The 23057-nt window shown below is 40.1% G+C and overlaps 1 protein-coding gene across 2 annotated transcripts in view; it reads right to left on the bottom strand.

Annotated features, from left to right (window-relative positions):
* Positions 1-23057, bottom strand: part of Map3k5 (mitogen-activated protein kinase kinase kinase 5) — a 186365-nt gene that overhangs the window by 81511 nt on the left and 81797 nt on the right. For both annotated transcript variants that reach the window (XM_051175360.1, XM_051175359.1), the window contains exons 8-9: positions 8047-8159; positions 1577-1736 (exon numbers count right to left, since the gene is read on the bottom strand). In XM_051175360.1, the coding sequence (XP_051031317.1) occupies positions 1577-1736; positions 8047-8159 (273 nt within the window). The remainder of the gene's footprint in view (positions 1-1576; positions 1737-8046; positions 8160-23057) is intronic.

Raw genomic sequence — 23057 nt, 5'->3', positions numbered from 1 at the left:
GGTACCGAACCCAGGACCTGTACATGCTAAGTAGATGCTTCAAAACCAAGATCCCTTCTTAGAAGCACATTTAAATATGTATGTATGTATGTATGTATGTATGTATGTATATACACACACATGTGCATGTTTTTGTGTGTGTGTGTGTGAGAGAGAGAGAGAGAGACTATTTTAAACACATGAGTTTAAAATCCTTACATTCAATGTGAGGACAAGGTGGACTCATTTGTTTTGAATACGCATTTTCAAGGGAGGTCCCTGAAACAGATCCTTCGTAAGAGATTATTTTACTCTGAAACACTGAGCTTAAGTATTATACAAATAGCCACAAACCTAAGAAGACAGATGGCACCTCAAAAGAAAAAGGAAACATGAGGAAGAAGATAATTATGCATGATGGTGGCTGTGTTGTAAGCACTCTGCAGACCACAGACATGGGAGTTGGCATTACATAATAGGCATTGTATGGCTGCTTTACTATGGCGTAGAATGGTGTCTGCTTTGCGGGAACAGAAGCCAGGATACCTAAATCCAAAGCTCTTCGTATCCACACTAGTCTCTTCTGCCATCAGAAAGTCATGAAAAAGAAATGGCACATGTGACTGAATGTAGCACATGCATTTGCCGTTCATTTAGTTCATGTCGTTTACTCAAAGCCTACTGGGGTCATACATGAGACTGTCAGTACAGCCCCTGTCCTCAGGTTGCACACAGTGCCATGGAGACATGTAAAAGCCACACTGTCGAATGCTCATTAGACAGAGAGAGCGCTGTGAACACCAGAGCAGAATGAGAGCAGGTCTGCCAAACCAAGGAGAGGGACTTTATCCCTAGCCGTGACAACTGTTAAACTGTACGGATTCAAGGGTTTCAGTGAAGAAGGAAAGGAGGGCTTGCAGTTTAGAAAGAGGCAGGGATGCTGTGGAGGAGGACTGGTTAAGAGAGACCTGAAGATGAAGTCGCCTGTAAGAAGCCACGAGGGTCTTACCGTGGCAGTCAGCCCTGGGGACATGGGCACTCAGAGCCTGGACTCAGACCTGCTCCAGGAAGGGGCTTTGTCTACACGACTGTAAACTTTTCACATCTTTACCCTGATGGTCACTCACCATGTGTGACAGAATGGGACTAGCATTATTTTTAAAGTAGTTAGAAAGGCAGAAAGAATATTATTTCTAGCTCTCCTATATTACACAGAAATGACCAGACTTGGATACCTTCAAAAAACAATCTGAAATTAAACACACACACACACACACACACACACACACACACACACACACGAAAACACTCCAATGTGTCTATCACACTGGGACCAAAAAACCAAGAATGAGAATTCCCAAACAGAGATTGGATCATGAAGGAAACAAAGCACCCAGAGAGGTAGAGATGAATATGTGGTCTCCCATCCCCAGTGCAGGGCGGATCTGAAGGCATAGATTGTGCAGCCTCTGCACAGTTCACATGAGTGACACTGATTGAGCCGGCCAACTCGTAGGAAAAGGTAAGTGTAAATTGAAGAGCAGTGGGTGCTATTTATTAAACCTAACTGCATAAGCACACAAGAGTTGGTTATTACCATGCTGGCGTCTTCAGTTTGAATAGCTTTTCAGAAGCTTGAATGACTCTGAGATGGTCATTGGCCAGGACACTGGCTCCCAGAAAAAATCCAACTTCCCAGTAGCTCTGGAGCTTTTCCAAGTTCCCCTTTTTACCCAGAAGGCTGCTCAGCTTCACCCCTAGAAGATGAAGAGGAAGCAGAGTGTTACACCACAGGGAAGCAGGGCTGACTTTCCATTTAGATGTGAAGCTAAGGTTTCATTGTCCTTAAAGATCAAAATAGCTTTAAGTTTGTGCTTACTCGTGGGGGTCAACTTACTAAACAAAATGTACACAGAAGAAATTAAAAGTATCTTTTAAATATTGCATTCATTTTTAATTTACTTTTGTGTAAGTGGGTGGTTTTGCCTGCATGCACATCCGTGCACCATGATGCCCTCAGAGGTCAGAAGAGGGTGTCAGGTCTCTGGAAGCGGAGTTATGGATGGTTGTGAGCCCTAGGGTGAGTGCCAGGAACGGAATCTGGGTCCTCTGCAAGGAAAACAAGTGTTCTTAACTCTTGAGCCATTTCTCCAGCCCCAGCAAAAAGTGTCTTTAACTGAAAAACCCAACAATCACTTATGTACCAGTCTAGCATTTTCATGTATCTGCATATGAGATGAGAAAATCCAGTATACTGTGTGTAAGCTCCTTTCTTCTCTTGTTGTACCATGGATCATGAAATAACTGGAGGAAAGGGCATTAACTTGTGTTTTTTAAGTTGAAAAATCTATCAGGAAACTGAAGCACAAATGTGTTTGTATGTATGGTGTGTATATACATATATCCACACAATATATATTACCACTATGGACTTACAAAGCCAGACTCTATGCAGCACTTTCGCAGTAATGCCATCCATTTTATTATAACTGTCTTATATTATTTGTACACTCTATTGATTTGCTTAAGATACATATCCTTGTAGAATTGCTCAATTCTACTAGTTTCCATTACCATAAAAATTATTGGAAACCAGACCTAGTTGCACGTGACTATAATCCTAGCTTCTGTGGAGGTGGCTAAGGCAGCAAAAGCTGAAGGTTTGCCTGGGCTACAGAGAGAATTCAAGACTAGCCTGGGCAACTTCAGGAGACTGTCACAGAATGAGAAGAGGAGAAAAGAGTGTGGGAAGAGGGAACAGCTCATTGGTAGAGCACATATGAAGCATGTATAAGATTCTGAGTTCAATTCCCAGTACCACCAAAACTTTATTTTTGATATTTAAAAATAGGATAAAAAAGTTGGACATATCATTGTAACAGGCTACAGGGACAAAAGGCTGCTCATGAAGAGTACATTAATTGCTTTTTAAAGGTACATTAATAGAAGTTTACTTATAAATTTGAAAATTGTTGTGTAGTTGCTGTACAAATAATTCCTGTCTAGTGGACTTGTGACCTCTTGGGACATAAGCCAGCTTCAAAGAAAAGCAAGTGTAGAAATCTTATCCTATTATTTCTTGTTAAACCATTTATTACTTCTTAAACATTCTTTAACTCTGACATGTAATTTTTCTTTTTTCTGAGACAGGGTTTCTCTGTGTAGCCCTGGCTGTCTTGGAACTCATTCTATAGACAGCTGGCCTTGAACACACAAGAGAGCTGCCTGCCTCTGCTTCTGAGTGCTGAGATTAAAGGTGTGCGCCACCACCTCACAGCCCAGACATAGTCTTATTTTTAAGGGTTCCACATTAAATGGTTTAGATAAAATCATTTACCTATGTCTATTTTATATTTTCTGAGAGTAATAATTTTACCCCTTTGAAAATTATAACTAAAACAAAATAACCCTTAATTTTTAAGTTACATTGTATTATATAATTTACTTAAACCATAAATACTTCAAGGGAAAGTGAGCAGCTGGATGATCTTCAGGGTTTGTGAGGATAAATTAAAAAAAAAAAAAACAGCTTTGACTCAAAAATTTTCATAAGTTGGAACCAGTTACACTTGCTCGTACAAAAACATCACAGATCTTTGATCTGGACATACAAAAAAAGAAAAAAAAAAGTTAAAAAATGTAGGCAGGAAAAATGAGACACTAAAATGTATTCATCTAAGTTGGTTCAAAACAAACAACTTTTTGTTATGTTGTACTTCTAAAGAAATAGTGAAGTTCAGAAAGGATCTGACAGGTTTCTGCTGTCAAACTTTCAAATAGTGACTCCATAGTTTAGATGGAAAAAAAAAAAAAAAAACCCACAATAGTTACAATAAAATTCAGCATTTAAAAAAATCTAGAATGTCATTCTTGGGTAGTGTTATTTGACTTTAACCATAAATCTGCCACATGACCATGACACCATGAACATGGTGGCCTCAAAGTCTGCTTCCTGAGTGCTGGGATTAAAGGCATGTGCCATCATACCCAGCTTATTTTTATTTTTATTTTTCATTGTTTAATGTAGCTTCTGGGAATTGAACTCAGGTCCTCATGTTTGCAAGGCAGGTACTTTAGTGACTGAGCCATCTCCCAGCTCCTCTACTGTTTTTATATTTAGGAGACCTTTCTTTCTCTTGGGCATGCATACAATATGGATCTCATTACATAAAAGCATATCTGTATTTAGGCTATTTCCATAGGGTGGAGCTTCAGAAGGTTCTGAAGGTTCTAGCCTACAACATTTTATTTCCTAGATGCTGGGGACACACGTGTGTGCCACTGGAACTTTTGTAAAGGTCTTCATGTATGACTTTGGATATAACTACATCAATTGTAATTTCACCAAGTCCTTACCAAGTATAAATCTCTTCTATATAAAACTTCTTTGGCTTAAGTTATAAGCAATGGGTATTTTATTCTTGTTATTTCTAATAACTTCCCACTGCCTGCATACAGAGTTTGGATCTTAACACAGCTCTCATTAGAACTGGCTTGCTTTGCAAGCACTGAAGAGCTTTCAAAGGTGTAGGTTTTATCATCATATTTTCACGTGGTAACTGTGACTAAATTCAAAGCTGTTTTAATGGAGAAATGAGGACAGAGAGCTCTGACCAAACACTCATTAGTTGCCTAGCACTGAGCACGTTAGAAATGCTGACTCTTTCAATCCACACAACAAAATAAGAAAAGGAGTATTTCCCTTTGCAATGTGGAAAACAAAGTCCAGAGAGATCTGGAAACGTCCTAAAAGGCAGAGATTGGATTATTTCATTTTGGCTTTCTATTATGAAGAATTTCAAATGTACACTATTAGAAAATATACTATAGTAAGGGGCTAGGGAGTGTAACTCAGTGGTAAAGCATTGGCTTAGCATGCACAATGTCCAACACACACAGAGAAGCAAAACAGACACACGTGTGTATATGCACACATACAAACATATGTACTACAATGAATGTCCAGTGTTATGACAACTGTTAACATTTTCTTCCAGCTTCTTGATTATTTTTGCTGAACCTTTCAAACTAAATCACAGATATTTCATGTTTACAGATTATGATAATCTAAATAATTCTTATATAAATCTTTCTCCATTAGAACAGCAATTAATTCCTTAATGTTATATATTAGTTTGTCCTAACTCAAATAGATCTCTAATTATTAGCTAAATGTCCCTTCATAACCAAGGTCCAATAAATGGTCATTTAGTTTCATTTGGTATTTATGACTCCAAATATCTTTTAATCTACCAACCCAACCATGCTTTATTTTTTTCCTAGACAAGATTTATTTATTTCCCCCCAAAGCAGAAATGCTGTCTTATAGATCCTTGCATTCTGGAACTGCCCACTGGCATCATTCCAGCCTAACTTATCTCAGTAGATCTCATGATTCCTTCTGAATGGATATTGGCCTTTAAGCTTCCAGTTAAATATTTCTGGTGAGATATTTCACAAGGGACACTCTGTATGCCATCAAATGAAAAGAAAGATGTAACAATGGTAACCATTCAAAATAGTGATGCTAGTTTCATGACTTTGCAGGGTCCTTCCCTTCTGTAGACACATCTGTTTCTTTTTTCCCTTAATTTATTAATTTACTTATTTATTATGTGTATGGGGTGCTCTGCCTACATGCATGTCTGTGTAGCACATTCGTGCACACACATCTCCTTTGTGATGAGCAATTTCACCAGGGAATAGCTCAGACACCATGTAAATATGGTAAGATGTCTGTTTTCTAAATAAGGGTCTTCACTTAGTGGTTTTGGTTCTAAGTGAAAATTCTTGCACAGTAAATTGCCACGACATCACCGTCATCATCAGCTTTACCTTCTTTCTACTTTATTAACCAGAATTTTCCAGGAGAATGTGTCCTCCTTGGGAGTAAAACTGTATGTGACAGTCTTCAAATGCAGAAGACCCTCAGGACAGATGAACCAGAGTGTCCTCTTAAAAGGAAGGGAAAGTATTTAATCTTTTCCTTCTGAGCTTTAACTTTCTGAGATGGTGGCCACCTCTCTCAGGGATAAGGGAGTTCTTGGTGTATGGAAATGAGTTTGCTTTTGTTTTCTTATCTTTATGGACACATAGACTTTTATATTCAGTAACAAATTTATATGAGGTTTTGTTTCTTCTGGTTCAGTGTTTTGCTGTTTTTTTTTTTTTTTTTTTTTTTTAAGGTGGGCTGGACAGGGTTCTCTTTTCAGCCAAGGTTGGCCTTGACCTCCTGATTTTCCTGCCTCCATTCTGGGGTGCTGGGATTACAGATGTGGCCAAAATCAAGTTTTCCTGCCTCCACGGCATATACTTTACCAAATGAGTTATCTTCCCAGCCCAACTTCCAAAAACTTAAAGTCAACTGCATGTTATTAAATGCTTGTTCAACATATGGTCATGAGTTCTTGGAATAAAACATAGTGTTTACTTTGTGAAGTTACATCACAGTTCTCCCAAGCTCAGCATGGCGACTGTTCTCATCCATACGCCACTTAAAAATGAGACCCAGAGTGAGTACATTTCCAAACCACAATTACAGCTCGACCTACAGATGCAAATCAATATCAAGTGCCATAAGGATTGAAGAGCTCCAACAAAACTTCATCTGTGTTCCAGGGAACAGCAACAAAATGTTCAGGCCACTGATGTAGAGGGGGCTGGGCTACAGTAGTTTTTAAATCAAAATGCAACATTTAGAGGAGTCATTTCTAAAAGGTACATGGTAATGTTCATTTTATCTATTTTAGTTATCAACCAAAAATTATTTCACTTGACTTGAGATAAAAGTGATCCAACACAATGTCAAGTAGAGCCTGGCGCTTTAATAGCAGTACAACCCACAGTGACTATCATTAGATTCTATCATCCTTGAGCCGGGGACTTTATTTACCTTAAAAAATATCTTAGAACGATACATGATGGAAATTTTAAAAGCCCTTCTCAGGGGACGCTTTTAAAAGCATAGGATTTATTTTACCTTAGAGATACTTAAACCACTTTCAAGTTTAAAATGATAAGAAAATTTTCTTTCATAATGAATATTTAATTAACATAAGTCTTTTTTTCCTCTCTTGTGAAAAATAAGGTTCAAGACTTCTGTGGCTGTGGTAATAATTCCTCCAAGTGCTGGGAAGAAGGGCTAACCCATTCACCAGAACAACATCTGGTTACCACAGAAGATATTCTAGGCTCTAGAAACTTACAATTAGAAAAAAATGCTACCAAAACGTAAATCAAAACCATCATTCCAAACTGATTCGCAAAGATATGAAGTCTAATTTCTTTAAATTCCAAGATGCCAGTGGATGGCAACAATGCTGCAGATATGGGGTGAAGGTCTCATTCTAGCAAGGGCAACAATTCAGAAACAGTCTCTGAGGGGACCGGCCACCAACAAGTGTCAACTGCTTTACTGACGTTCTAGAGGTTTTGCAGGCTTCACCTCCACCACCAAGAAATCACAGGGGCAACTGTGTTTGGGGCAAAGAATAAAAACAAACTAGAAGTTAGCCACTTAGCCACCGTTCTTTCCTCCCACCCTCCCTCTCTCCTCCCCTTCCTTCCATTTTGTTTTTGTTATTGTCTTGAGACTCGTGTAGCCCAGGCTATCCTTGAATTCACTATGTAGCCGATGATGTTCATAAACTCTTGCTCCTCTAAATCTCCACTTCCCAATGCTGGGCTTACAGGGTGTGCATCACCAAACCCAGTAGTCTGTTTGCCTTTTGTTTTCTTTTGGAAGCACCAGGGCCACATGATCTTAAACACGCCTGATATTCCACAAAAGTAACTGGACCAGGGACCTGGGGACTGAATGAAGAACCTGTATCATCATTATGAGTTTGAGACGTAACAGTAAGAACCAAGAAAAAGATAAAGTAAAAACAGGAATTATATCCCAATACTAGAATACTAGAACAGTAAGAAATTCTGATCCCAGACAACTACTACCCCCACCCTGAAATTTAGATTAGATTTAATAAAAAGAACAAGGGTCTTCTCCATTTTGCAGCCACTCTGGGTCCAGTTTCTAGATTCCCTTTAAAAATATCAAGCTGCAGTTACCAACTTTCCGAAGCTCAAAGGAGGATTCAAACTGGTGCCCAGCGGCCAGCAGGAGGACTGCGTAATTAATTCCTGACTGCAGGGTTGGCTCAGACTCAAACGCCTTTTTGAACCTATGGGGGGGAAAAATGCACAAGTTTACTTTCTCAATCATAAAACCCTGAGTGTGCAGTAACTTCTGTTTGCATAACTCTAGTGCCCAAGCAAAAAATATTTCATTGGCTCCCACCCCAGAATCTAGTATGCTATTAGGAGTTAATGCTTAAGTAACTTCATATCCTTGACTCCCCAACCCCTCTGATCCTGATAATTGACTCATCCTCGACCTAGTGACCCTATCTTTTTAAAACTTTGTCTTCAACTAACTCCAGAAATATATACATTTTGAAAATGAAAACTGAACACTTTTGTTTTCTGTCAATCTTAAGAATAACAAAACATTGAGTAATATCACCTGGGCAACACCCTGAAAGGATGGGTCCCATGTAAGTGATAGGAACATCAACAAAACATCAATGTCAGAAAGACATTTATGAAGGCAAAGGTCCTGCTGCTGTACAGGAATTTTGGTTGGAACCTTCTCTGAATGTTCTTGAGCCTGAACTCCAAGCTTGGAAAGCACACCCACACTCAAAAGGCCCAGTGTTTGGATATTTGTTGCAGTTTTCAAGGTAACACATCCTAGGGGCCATTTAAGGGATTCCACACATGCGATATTAAGCAGGCAATGACACCGACTGTTATTTCATTTGGACATGAAGAAATAAAGTAAAAATAAAAATCCTTGTTCCCAATAGAGTCTGCTTGAGATGGACAAATGAAATGTCCTTTCCTTTATTTAAAAGGAAAATCAAAATGAAGAAAATATAGACTAAATTCCTAGTAAATGACCATTTTAAGATATATTTTTAAAAAAAGAATACATAAGGAAAAGTATATTATAGAAGCTATTCTGTTTAAGTCATAACTGAAAGACAGGAATAGCAAAACTGTGGTGGTAGGCAGAGTAGTATATTTATACTCTTAGCTTTCATACTCTTGGTATTTCTTATAATTTAAAATCAGTTGAACATTAAATAAAAACACATCTTTCTGAATGTTGAAGATCTCATGTTTTCCTTAAAGGGCTTGCTTTTAAGGAGAACAAATGTCTAAATACAAATAAAAAAAAAAGCAATTATTAATCTTCACCATTTGGCTCTGTTAGATAAATATTTGCAGACTATAGAAGGAAATTTTTATTATACAAAATATTTATAGCTTTTTGAAATATAGGTATTTCCACTCTAAATGGAAAAGCAGGGCCACATCAAGGGAAGTCATAACTTGCTCTCATCTTAAAGGTCTTTGTTCACAGACAAATGGACACTTAAATTTTTTTAAAATGTAGGAAAAGAAAGAAATCAAACTTTGCTTTCTTCAAGTAATATCAAACCACACAATATTGCTAAAGAAACACCAACAAAAACTCAAGGAGTGTGGGCTATCCTACCCATGATGGACTGGAACCCTCAAAACCATGAGCCAAAGCAAGCCCTTCAGTGGTTTCTCTGTTGAGTATTCATTCCCATCAACAAGAAAAGTAACCAATACAAGATGGAAAGGTAGTTATATATGTGCGTGTGCGTGCGTGCGTGCGTGCGTGCGTGCGTGCGTGTGTGTGTGTGTGTGTGTGTGTGTGTGACTTTTAGATATTTTGGAGACTGATAAATACAACCACAAAATCATTGAACAAAAATTACAGAAAAAAGACCCCAAAAGACAAATAGTGTAGGCTTGCTCTTATATATGGTTGTCAGGATTTAAGCACTTGATAGGCATGCCTTGATCCATATAGCCAAAGAGTTTAGGTGTAGAGTAAAGGACTAGCAGAGAGGGCAGGATCCCCCAAGGGAGGGGAAACAGAATATACAGTTATGGAGAACATTAAACAGGGAGGGGGATGGAAGAGAGAGGTAAGGGTAGGAAGAGAGGAAATTGTAACTAACAATAAGAGGCATTTGAGGCATCATATGGAAACTTACTGCTGGAGAAGTTTCTTAAAATACATATATAAATGAAAGAAATTTAAATGGACTCACCAGGAAACAGGGGAGGCAATGCCTTAACTAGACATCTTTTGCCAAGTACAACCTCCATTGCCAGGAATGGGTTGCATCTAGTTGAGTTGTTGGTCAAAGGGGCCCCATGGAAACCCCTACGTATCTCGGGCTATTGCCACGGTTATTGGTTGCTCTCCACAAACCAATGGCAAGGTCCTATTGCTGAAGGCCACATTTACATATCTCACTGAACATAGAAAAGTCAGGTGGGTACTTAGAGTCTTCACCCCTACTGACTAGTGTTCATGGTGCTGGAAGGTACTCTGCATGTTACCAGAGGGGGACGGCAATCACCACCCCAGCTACAAACTACATACTGACCTGCATGATATGCTGTTGTGGGAGTAACCAACGACTGTCTGATTGGATTTAAGAACTACTTCATGAGATGGAACCCATGCCTGCCACTGCTCAGGTGGGCAAGAACCTGAGACTAGACAGGCTGTGGGCCTAGGGGAAAACTAAACACGAGTGCTGTGCTCAGGGAACACAGCAATAAAATGGCTCCTAATGACATTCTACTACAGATCAGTGCTTAGCTCAGCCATCATCAGAGAAACTTCCTGGTGCAGTAGATGGGAGACAACACAGAGGTCTACAACTGGATGATGTGAAGAGACAGATATTTTGGAATAGTAGGTACTGAATAGGATGCCTTCATCAAGCCCCTCCATCTGGGGCTCAGGGAAATATTTAGAAGAGGAGGCAGAAAGACTGTAAGAGTTGAAGGGATGGATGACCCCAAGGAAACAGTGTGTTCCAAATACAGCAAGATGGACCACATATGAATTCACAGTGACTTGGCAGCATGCCTGTACAGGTTCTATCACATTGCTAAGAGAGGGAAATGGACATAGGCTTGTACCACTAACCAAGCTATCTCCAACTGACATCTCTGCTTGCAAAGGAAAAAATCTGTTCTCTCCAAGGAGTCTCACTGAGTATATTAACCACACTTAAGGGTAGGTAGGCCACATGCCCAGCAATAAATGATTGTCATAAAACAAACTCAATGGCATTTTGTACTTTTGGTTTCATAGTACTTGTGAACTGGCTAGTTTTCTGTCAATTTGACACAAGCTAGAGTCATCAGAGAAGAAGAAGCCTCAATTGAGAAAATGCTTCCGTAAGTTCAGGCTGTGGGGTATTTTCTTAGTGATTGATGTGGAAGGGCCCGGCCCATTGTGGGTGGTGCCATCTCTAGACTGGTGGGCCTGGGTTCTATAAGAAGGCAGGCTGAGCAAGCCATGAGGAGCAAACCAGTAAGTAGCATCCTTCCATGGCCTCTGCATCAGCTCCTGCCTCCGAGTTCCTGTCCTCACTGCCTTTGTTGATGAACTGTTATAAGGAATTGTGAGGGAAATAAAAGCTTTCCTCTCCAAGTCACTTATGGTGATGGTGTTTCAACACAGCAAATAGTAACCCCAGACACTTTGTCTGAACAGGGTTTGCCTCACTGGCCTTTTGCTTGTACATTCTGGTTTCAAATTTTGTTTTGTTATGGAGTTCCTATGTGCTTCCTATGTTCGTTCTCTCTTTTATTTTTAATTGTGTTTTTATGTTTGTTTTCTAAAAAGAGATAAAAAGGAAGGAGTTGGAATTTGGGTGGGTGCGGAAGTCAGGGCTATCCAAGAGGAGTTGGGGGAGGGGAAACTGTGATCAGAATATATTGTATGAAAAAAGCTTTTCTTTTCAATCACAATATGATATCCTTCGTGGGGAGGGAAGAGGTGAAATTTGCAAGTCTCTAAAGTAAAATAAGGCACAGCTCTAGGGAAGGGGGTGGTGCTCTAAAAAGAGCTGGGTCGCTGTTGGTCATGAGGTTAGGCTGGTCCCGTGTAAACAGATAGTTTGCCTATCCGAAGGTCTACTTGGGAGAAATGCAACTAGTGTAGCGCTTGATAACCGTAAAGGCTGGAGAAGTGAAGGAGCCCCAGATGACATGGCTAACGTTTTCGCTGAGCGCAGACACTGAAGGATGGGGTGCCTTCTATAGGAGCCCGGGACGGGGCATGCCTGGGATGGCAGAGCGAAAACTCGTAATGTTCAAGCCCCACTAAGTTAAAGACTCATCAGGAAAAGCAGTCTAGAATAAATATATAAGAGGTATCACTCTATAAAGATACTGCTGGAGTTGGGGAGATGTCTCAGCAAGCATGACAACATGATTCCTAGCACCCATACACAACTCTGGGTGTGGCAGCACACATGTGCAACCCTAATACTAAAGAGTGGAAACAAGTAGATACCTGGATCTTGTTAGCTGGGCAGGTTAGGTGAATCAATGATTTCCATATACAGTAAGAGATTCTGTCCAAAAATGAAGCTGGGAAAAGGCTGAGGAAAATACCCTATGGTGACCCTTAGCTTTCTTTCACACAGGCACACACGTACATACATATCTGAAGGCTCAGATAGAGACACATGAACATGCATATACACTACCCAATACACACACTGAACAAAAAATAAGAAATGTACTAAAGTTTGGCGTTGAAGAATAAAAAGCTAAATCCCAAACCCCAAAGTGTGGATGAGACATCTCCCACAGCGTTTAAGGGATTAAAAGGTAGATCTTCTAGGCTCTCTGTCAAAAGGCAAAGATGGTCACAGCTGAGACAAGGTCAAAGCAGATAGGTTAGGTCAACCCCAACTGCTCTCAGACAAAGTTCAACCCAGACGCATTTGCCAACATCAGCAGCTTCTGGACCCACATGCTCTGCAAGGTAAAACAAGGTGATTTTCAGTCATAATAATAATTCTGGAGTGCAGGATGCCTGGTGCAGAATGAGGAATTATGAAGCATGCAAAGCCACTGACCAAGAGTCAACACACGCAAAAACGCTGACGCACACGTCATCTATGGCGTATTTAAGATGCAGACTTTAAAATGACTACAAGAGACAAAGAAAACAGGGAACGATGAGCAAAGTGAATGAAAAGACAAACTCTTTAACAGAGTTGGAGCCTTAAAAATATCTAATAATCTAGACCTAACACTTCATGCATGAAAATAAAAATGGGCTTAAAAGCACACTAAAGACAACAGAAGATAGTTTTGGTGACATAAACAAATTAATAAGAAACATAAAAAAGTAAATAAAGTATTTACAATGAAGCAGAGGAAGAAGTAAGAAAAGAAAAAGGAGACATAAAGACACAGGAGACATATGGGGCCTACTCAAAAAGCCTAACATACGTATGTGCTCTTATATCCTCAGAAGAAATGAAAGTGGACATGTAGCACAAGGAATAGCTCAAGGTGTGGATAAAAATATTCAAAGCTGATGAAAACACCAGCCCCGCCAACTCAGGAAGTTTAGAAAAATTCAAGAAGGATAAATGAAAATGCTGAGACCACAACCACACAGAGAAACAACATTGAGGCAAAGGCCTGGCTTTGTTGCCCAGCTGCTGTCAAACTGTGGACACAAGTGGCCTCCCTGCCTCAGTCCCCCTACCGGTATGCATCACCCCACCGGGCTTATGAGAGAAATCTTAAAATTGATCAGAGGGGAGCTACAGCATAGCTCAGTGAACAAGCCTTTATCACATATGACTAGAGCCCTGAGAAAGAGGGGAAGAAAGGGGCAGGAGGAAGGGAAGGAAGGAAGAACACAGAGAAAAGACTAAAAGCACAAACCCTCCAAAGAGTCAGTAAAACAGTGAGTTGGTTTTGCAACATAAGCAATAGAAGTTACAAGAAATATTTGTAGTGCAAACAACAGAATCTAAAAAATACAACTTCATAGCTACGGTAATAAAGTAGATGCTTTGAAACAAGCAAAAACTGGAGTCATTGAGAGTTGATTGATACCACAATCAACAGTTGATTGGTGTTTCAGACCAAAGAAGAGTGATTCTAGTTGGAGGTACTGAGTTGCAGAAAAAACAAATACCAAAATGGGCAAACATGACTATATATAAACTCATTTAATTATAGCATCTATTAACTATTTAAATTAAGTTTCCTTACATGAAAAACAGTGAAATACAATTTAAGAGTCCTTTGTTCTGATGGCTAGCCTTGGTTGTCAACTTCACTACATCTGGAATCAACTAAAACACAAGCTCTAGGCATGCCTGTGAAGGACTTCCTTCCTTCCTCCCTCCCTTCCTCCCTCCCCCGCTCCTTCATTTGAGATATTGTTTTTCTTTGTAGTCCTTGCTGACCTATAGATAGGAACTGGCTCTGTAGATCAGGCTAGCTTCTAGCTCAGACATCCACCTGCCTCTGCCTCCTGAGTGCTGGGATTAAAGGTGTGCACCATCATGCCTGGCCTGAGAGGGATTTTCTTGACCTGATTATTTGAGAAATGAAGATCCACCTAACCTGTGCCACATCTTCTGGTGACAATCCACATAAAAGGACATGGAAGAAGGAAGCTTTTGCTTATTGCCTGCTTGCCCTTGCGCATGCTAGCAAGTTCATCTATTCTGTTGCAGAGGCATTCTTTCACAGACAAGATCAGCAGCCAGATCTCCAGGACTCAAGTGTCAGATTGGGTCTGCTGAGACATTTGGTCTTGTGGGCTGAACAACTACTGGATTCTTGGTCATTGTTAGAATACCCAGACGACAGCCTGCATGCCACTCTAATAACTTCTCTTTATTTGTATACATATAACACTATATATATATATACACACATACATATATATACATACATATATGTATATATATGTGTATATACACACACACACACACATATATAATATAGACACAACAGGTTTCAAAGAACTGAAATAATGTCATGTGTTCTCTCTCATAACTGCACTAAAGTAGAAAGTAATAAAGAAAGAGAGATCTGGACACGACAATTACCCTGATGATTGCATTTGAATGGAACTATAGAGTAAGTCCAGTAGACTGACATTTCTGGGGTATAGAACAATTTATACTTTTTAATGCATGTGTTGGGAAAGGAACGAGGTTGGAACAAAAAAAAAAAAAATCTATGCTCCAAGCTTCTATCTAGCAAAATGGGCTATCTATTATCCCTGAAGTAGAAGAAATGATTTTTTTCCAATGAAATACAAAGTAGACATGCAACTTAAAACTCAGCAGCACTGAAAATCGATTCTTTGCAAATTTTAATAAAATAGAAAAAAGCCCTAAGCAGAGAGTTCAACAGAGAATGAAAGAGTGGGAGAAAGGAGGGGGTGTGGGGAGAAAGAGGGAGCAGAAGAAGGAAGAAGGGAGAGAGGAAATAAGGGGAGAATGGGAAAAAAGGAGGGAGGAAGGAAAAATGCAGCTATGGTAAAGGAACAAAGGGTCATCTCTCTCTCTCTCTCTCTCTCTCTCTCTCTCTCTCTCTCTCTCTCTCTCTCACACACACACACACACACACAGAGAGAGAGAGATACTAAAAAGAATCAAAACGTGCTACAGAGTAGACAACACTATGCCAATGAGTATGACAAATATGGGTGAAATGAAAATATTTCCTGAAATCCAAATATTAGCATGGCATAAGAGAAAAGGAAACCCTGTTCATTCTGTGTTTCACAATATACACTAAACACAGGAGATTCTACTCCCTGTCCCCTGACTAGCATGTGAGCCCCAGGACAGCGGACTTTGTCACTCCTGCTGGCAATGAATCCCCAGGCCCTGAGTCATCAGGACTCCTAAATCAATGCTGGTGACTACACTCAGATGTACAATGAAGACGCAGAGGTAACAAGTGATGAAGACAGCAGCTCCTACAACATACAGAAGATGTGCTGGCTTCTATTACTGCTCTCAGTCCTGATGTCCACAAACCAAATGACCACAAACTACATCCTGAGGCAGCATTAAATTAGTATTTTACACATCACCTTCCCTGTGCCACAGTTTAATATTGTTGGAATTTGTTATCTAATAAACATACTGGGGACATTGCCTATAAAGAATTTATTTTTCCCAGGATAACACCTTTAACACATCTTTTGGTGTATGTAGCAGCCTCCAATTGTGGAGTTCTTGCTAGGTAGTACCACTTAGGCCCAGTTTTTAGGACATTGACAACTGTTTAAAACCAGGGGGCATTCCCAACAACAAGGAAACTGAAATTAAGTCATGTAGTGTGGAAGTGGTCAAGTAGGAACTTGACCTTGTCCTGATGGATTCCCAAGCCTCAGCCTCTTCCTTTATCATTGTCTACCCTTGGTTTGTATTTTTAAAATTACATTAGTTGCTTTTTATCACATCTTTTGGTGTGTGTGCCTGGGCATGCTCTGACATGGACCTAGGATCATGTGGGTACACCCGTGGAGTGCAGAGGTCAACGTCAGGTGTCTCTTAAGACATTGTGGGACAGGGCATCTCGCTGAATGTGAGGCTTGCTGACGGAGCCAGAATGGCTTCTGACTTCCACTGTGTCTACTTTTCAGGAGGGGACTGGGGATCTGACTTCAGGTCCTGCTGATGTGTCAAGCACCTGCCTACAATCAGATCCATCTTCCTGGCTTCTTTAGTTTCACATAGTAAAAGACAGGCAAGTTGGACAAGACATTAAAATGAACAACATCAGAGAAAATTGCTTTTCTGTCAAAGACAAAGTTTGTATGCTCTATTGATAATAACATATTATAGGAAAACAATTTCACAACAAATATTAGACTAAAAACTAACATTTAAGAAAGTTACTACAGTAATACTACTACAATATGCCCATGAACTACACTAAAGAAGTTTTACAATGCTCAAATCTTTACAATCTTATTAGCAGGAGGATGAATGAACACAACTTTATGTAAAGAAACCTCGGTGGTTAGTAGTGGAGTATGATGAAGAAAGAACTAAAATGATGAGCCAAGAGTAATGTTAAAGTAGGGAAACTTTGGTCATAGCTTCAGCTGTCAGCATGTCACAAACCCAGTTACCTAAGAAGAAGGAACCTCAACTGAAGAATTGCCTGTACTGCAATGGCCTGTGGGCATGTCCAGGAGGCTTTTCTGTAATAGTTAATTAATGCAAGAGGACTCAGTGTACTGTGGGAGGCACCATCCCTGGGCAGATGCTCCTAGGCTGTGTGAGGGGATCCAGCCAGCAAGCAGCATGTGTCTGTGGTTTCTGCTTCCTTTAGCTCCTACACCAGGCTTACCCTGGACTTCCTAACTTGGCTCCCTTTGAGGATGGATCCTTTGCTCCTCAAGCCTGCTTTTGGTCTCACCATATCCCAGAAACAAAACGCAATCAACACAACTCCATTTGGGGAAAAACCAAAAGCAAAACTACTCAGAGAAGGAACTAAACATTCACACATTAAGAGAATTCCAATAATATTTGAATAATAGCATGAAATTACCATTCCTGTCACTTTTTATGTTTTAGTACTAAATATTTGTTGAAATACACTGTACTATGTTCACTTCATTATTCCATTTGAGGAGCAATATCTTACATCTAAATGCAGTTACATTGTAATTACATTGAAAATGGATCACTTCTCATTCATACTTTGAAAGTAACAGAAGTGTCTATAAGCTTCCTTTGATTAGCACAGCTTGTCGTCTGATGTGAAAGAATAAACCCTTGATTGTAAAGTGAGTAGCATTTTCATGAAAAAAAAAAAAAGAATGAATATATTCATCTTGGCTGAGTTGGTCACTACTATCCAGTACAAACGAGTATTCCTGACTTGCTAATTTCTAGCTGAAGAGTGCCTGCATTCCAGCCAGGAGAACCTGGACTCCGGTTCCATTTAGCTGTCACTTCTCTTCAAAATTTGTGACATAACATCTGTAATTCTCCTGGTAACACATGGGTAACTGAATTAGAATGTGGTGCTCCTTTGCATCTGTAGACAGAATTCTGAAATTATCACCCATGAAATTTTCAAAGGCAAAACCGAAGAGCACATGTAGGAAGTGAGTGTCAAGTCACCATGGTGACCATGGGATAGCACTCTCTCTAATTCCAACTACTCACACACTTATTTCTTATAGCAGAGATTTCAGAGCAAAAATTGTAAAAAGCCCCAACACTTTTTCTTTCATCCATTTATACAAAGCTAGTTTTTTTTCCCTGAAAAGAGAAAAACCCTGCTGTTTTAAATTCTGCCCTTTAATTTGATTTATCATGATACATGTCACCAGAAACATTTTTCCAAAGCCACAATTTTCTTCTGAGTGTGTACATCCAAAAGAACTGAAATTGAGGTTACTAGAGAGATATCTGTATAGCAATATTCACAGCAGCATTGTTTATAATGTGCAAAAGTTAGGAGAGCCAACATGTTTGTAGAGGAATGAACACAGTGTGGCATATACATATGACAAAATATGATTCATCCTTTAAAAGGAAAGAATGCTAGCACAGGCTCTCACATGCATAAACTTTGAAAATAGGATGGTAAGTCAGTTAGCATAATCACAAAGCAAATATGAGGTACTGCCAATAGCTTCACAGAAACATGAAGCAGAAACATGATTCCCAGTGGCTTAGATAATGGAGGAATGAAAGCTATGTAATGGGTGCAGAATTTCAGTTTTGGAAGATGGAGAAAGGTTTGTGGATAGGTCATGGTGACAAGACACACAATAATACGAGTGTACTCACTGCTGCTGAACTGTGTTCTCACAACTGGTTAAGGTGGCAAATTTCTTTTAAGGTATATTTTGTGTCACCACCATCAAAACAAACAAACAAACAACAACAATACACACACAACACACACACACACACACACACCCAGCCCCACAACTTTGAATGAATGACCACAATCCATTTTATCAAGATGCTATTCTTCACTTTAAAAAATTCCTTTTTTTAACATTTAGGTTACTTATTTCTTGTTACCACAAATTCACTGTAGTGGATGTCACTATACACAAATCTTTGTTTTGCATCTGCTATTTCTTTAGAATATGTTCCAGATGACATAGCTCCATCTAAGCTCTATATCCACAATGCCAAACTGCATCCCAGGAAGTTCCTGTCAATTTATATTCCCAAGATCAGTATAGGAGCGGCTTTTACATTGTATCTTTGTCAAAATATTCCGATCTCTTTGCCCCTTTGCCAAGAGATAATGAAAACAAAAAGTGGAATATTTCGATCCTCCAACAATTATTGAGGTCAAAGAGGCCAGTGTTATTAATTGGCTAGTATAACAATTGCATTGTGGTTATAGAAAAATAGCTGTGGTTGTTCCCCCAGCTAACAGCCTACTCAAGAAATAGCTAAATGCTTCTACAAGCCACCCAGGCCTTCTGGTCTGAAAAATTAGTTTCCAAACCGGCAAATCGACCATATCCGAATCCCATTTCAATGACAACTTCATTGGAAAGAACATAACGATTTAAAAAACACAGTAAGCAAAATATTAACATCAGATGTGTAAATTCCAATATATGCACAAAACTATGGCAACATAAGTTCTCCAAAGATTATCAGTCCTGTAGCAATGTCATCTAGTGAGAGTGAATTAGATGAAATCCCACAGAGTTTAAATGTATGCTCAAAGACACAAACAAGACAGTGTTCTAAGCCATTGTGCCTCAAAAGAACCAACTATTTCATATTTCTTTCTTTATGGATAAGGTCTTAAAAGGTGCATGGTGATTATCCTGACAATTACTACTTCTGTGGCATGGTGATCTGTCCTTATTTCTTTGGACCATTTCCAACTGTGAAGACTACCTCTTCAGTGAAGTCTGTACCCCTTGTTTGTCACTCAGGAGCTGTGAAAGCTCCCGAGTCACAGCACCATGTCACCTCTGAGCTGGCTGCCCATCCTACTTCACGCTCCCTCTTACCCCATTCTCTCCTTCACTAGCTCCAACATCTGCCAATGGGCATAGTACCATGGTCGTCTTCCCTGATTTATTTAGCACCTATGATTTTTAAAAAGGATGTCTTTTCATAAACTAAAAGTGAACTGTGATCTAATCACATAAAGATAAAAGAAAATCATTTGGGGCCAGGGAGACAGCTCAGTCGCTCAGTCCAAAAAAAAAAAAAAAAATATATATATATATATACATATATATATATATATGTATATACACACACGCGCGCGCGCGTGCGTACGTGCGTGCGTGCGTGTGTGTGTGTGTGTGTGTGTGTGTGTGTGTGTGTGTGATTTGCAAAACCCAAAGACCTGGATTGGACTCCTAAAACCTATGTAAAAGAAGGCCTTGGTGGCAAGAACTTGCAATCCCAGCACTGGGGAAGTAGATTCAGGCAGATCCCTGCAGCTCACAGGCCAGTCAACCTAGACTGCTTGATGAGCTAAAGGCCAGGGAGGGAGGGAGAGAAGGGAAAAGGGAAAAAAGAAAGGAAAAATGGCAGCACCTTAAGAAGGACACTCAAGGTTGTCCTCTGACTTCTACATGCACATACATGTACACACACACACACACACACACACACACACACACACACACGGAGAGAGAGAGGCATAGGTGTACATACACATTATTTTGCAATATTAACCTAGATTATAAACATTTTAGTATAAAAATATATCTGAACTTCTATATCCATAGCCTACCCATTCCAATATTCCATACATGAGAGATTAAAAATATTTAACAACATATTGTCTCTATACTGAATTAGTAGTTATTTTCTCATTATTATTCTGTAAACAACACAGTAAAACAGTTATGATAACAGAAGTTATACTGTGGAGTATCAGCCCAGCCTTTGTTCCCTATTGCCAGGCCTTCCCTAGAAGTGAGTCTGGGACCAATTCAGGTGGCCTCTCCCCTACACCCTCCCCCGGGAACTCCTTGGGCTGGCCCTGGATCCCCCTGCTCCTGTGTCCTGTCCCCATTGAGAGCTCTCTTGGACCTCTGATACACCCCACCCACCCCCACAGAGAGCCTGCCCTCCCCCTACTGCGCATGCCCTACCCTGCACACTATCCCACTGCTCTGGATGAGCACTGGGACAGAGGGCGGAGATAACAGCCCATACACCTTCGGGGAACTTCCCTGAGCAGCTCTGAACACACGAGACCTGTCTATCCATGCAGGACCATCCGTAATTTCCACCTGCCTGGTCTCTGACCCCCCACCGCAAGTCCTCTACTGGAGTCCCGGGCCCCTCCCAGAGATCCCCCTATCTCTGTGGGACCACTCTGAGTTCCCACCCCAGGCAGGATCCTTGACCCCCCATAGCAAGGCCTCTGCTAAAGAGGCCTCAGCTGGAGAGTGCCAGGTTCCAGTTAGATCCTCCTATCGGTGCAGAAACATCCTATCAGTCCAGACTTTGTCCCCTATCGTCAGGCCTTGGCTAGAGGTCCTCTACTGGAGCCCCAGGCCCCTCCCAGAGATCTGCCTATCTGGGAGATCACTCTGAGTACCCGCCAGCAGGATCCTTGACCCCCATTGCAGGGACTCTACTAAAGAGGCCTCAGCTGGAGAGTACCAAGCCATGCTAGTCCCAGCCTTCAGGATCTTTGACCCACATCACCAGTCTTCTGCTAGAGCCTCATCGCTGATCCCCATCGCCGGGACCCTGCCTGTGAAGAGACATCCTAGAGATCTTGGACCACCCAGAGCTACAGACATAGAATCTCTGACCCACATAAGCCCACCGGGGAAGTACCATAGAGAGAGGGAGAGACCCCACCAACACCTACTGGAAGAAGCTATGGGAAGATGGCAATACAAGAAAACACCTAACAAGAGAAAGACAAGCATGACACCACCAGAATCTAGGGAATCTACACCAACTAGAACAGAACACAACAACAAAGCAGATGAAGAAGAAGGGAACTACTTAAAAATTATCTTCATAAAAATGATAGAGGCCCTCAAAGAAGATTTGAGAAAATCCCTTAAAGAAATGGAGGAAAAAACAAACAAAAATGTGGAAGAAATGGATAAATTTCTGAAGGAAAGTAAAGAAAGTACAGAAAGCCAAGAAAAAAAAACAATTAAGCAGGTGAAGGAAACGGTTCAACTTGAAAACTGAAATAGAGAAAATAAAGGCAACACAAACCAAAGGAATGCTAGAAATAGAAAAACTGGGCAAAAGATCAGGAACTACAGACGCAAGCATAACCAACAGAATTCAAGAGATGGAAGAGAGAATCTCAGGCGTGGAAGATAAACTAGAAGAAATAGATTCATCAACCAAAGAAAATCATAAATCCAACAAATCCTTAACACAAAACATCCAGGAAATGTGGGACACCGTGAAAAGGCCAAACCTAAGAATAATAGGCATAGAGGAAGGTGAGGAAGCCCAGCTCAAAGGTGCCAAAAACATATTCAACAAAATCAACAAGGAAAACTTCTTCTCTGCTCCACATGGAACCTTCCCTAAAATCGACCACATACTAGGTGGCATAACAAACTTCAACAGATACAAGAGAATTGGAATAGTTCCCTGTACCTTATCAGACCACCATGCTTTAAAATTGGAATTCAACAACAACACAAATTGCAGAAAACCTACAAACTCATGGAAACTGAACAATGTGCAATTGCACCACACCTGAGTCAAAGAAGAAATAAAGAAAGAAATTAAAGACTTTCTAAAATTCAACGAGAATGAGGACACAACATACCCGAACTTTATGGAACACCTTGAAAGTAGTGTTACGATGGAAGTTCTTTGCACTAAGTGCCCATATGAAGAAAACAGAGGACAGTCACATAAAAGAATTAACAGTGCAATTGAAAGCCTTAGAACAGAGAGAAGCGAACTCACCCTGTAGGAGTAGATACAAGGTAATAATCAATTTGAGGGCTGAAATCAACAAAATAGAAACCAGGAAAACAATACAAAAAAATCAATTCAACAAAGAGTTGTTTTTTTTGAGAAAATCAACAAGATAGACAAACCTTTATCTAAACTAACAAAAAAGCACATGCAAATTAACAAAATCAGAAAAGAAAAGGGGAACATAATAACGGACACAGAGGAAATCCAGACAATTTTCAGGTCATACTTTGAAAGCCAATA

The sequence above is a fragment of the Phodopus roborovskii genome, unplaced genomic scaffold (genome assembly GCF_943737965.1).
Source record: "Phodopus roborovskii unplaced genomic scaffold, PHOROB, whole genome shotgun sequence".
NCBI classification, from domain to species: domain Eukaryota; kingdom Metazoa; phylum Chordata; class Mammalia; order Rodentia; family Cricetidae; genus Phodopus; species Phodopus roborovskii.
The sequence above is the reverse complement of the archived record's forward strand: the minus strand, read 5'-3'. Positions and strand labels throughout refer to the sequence as shown.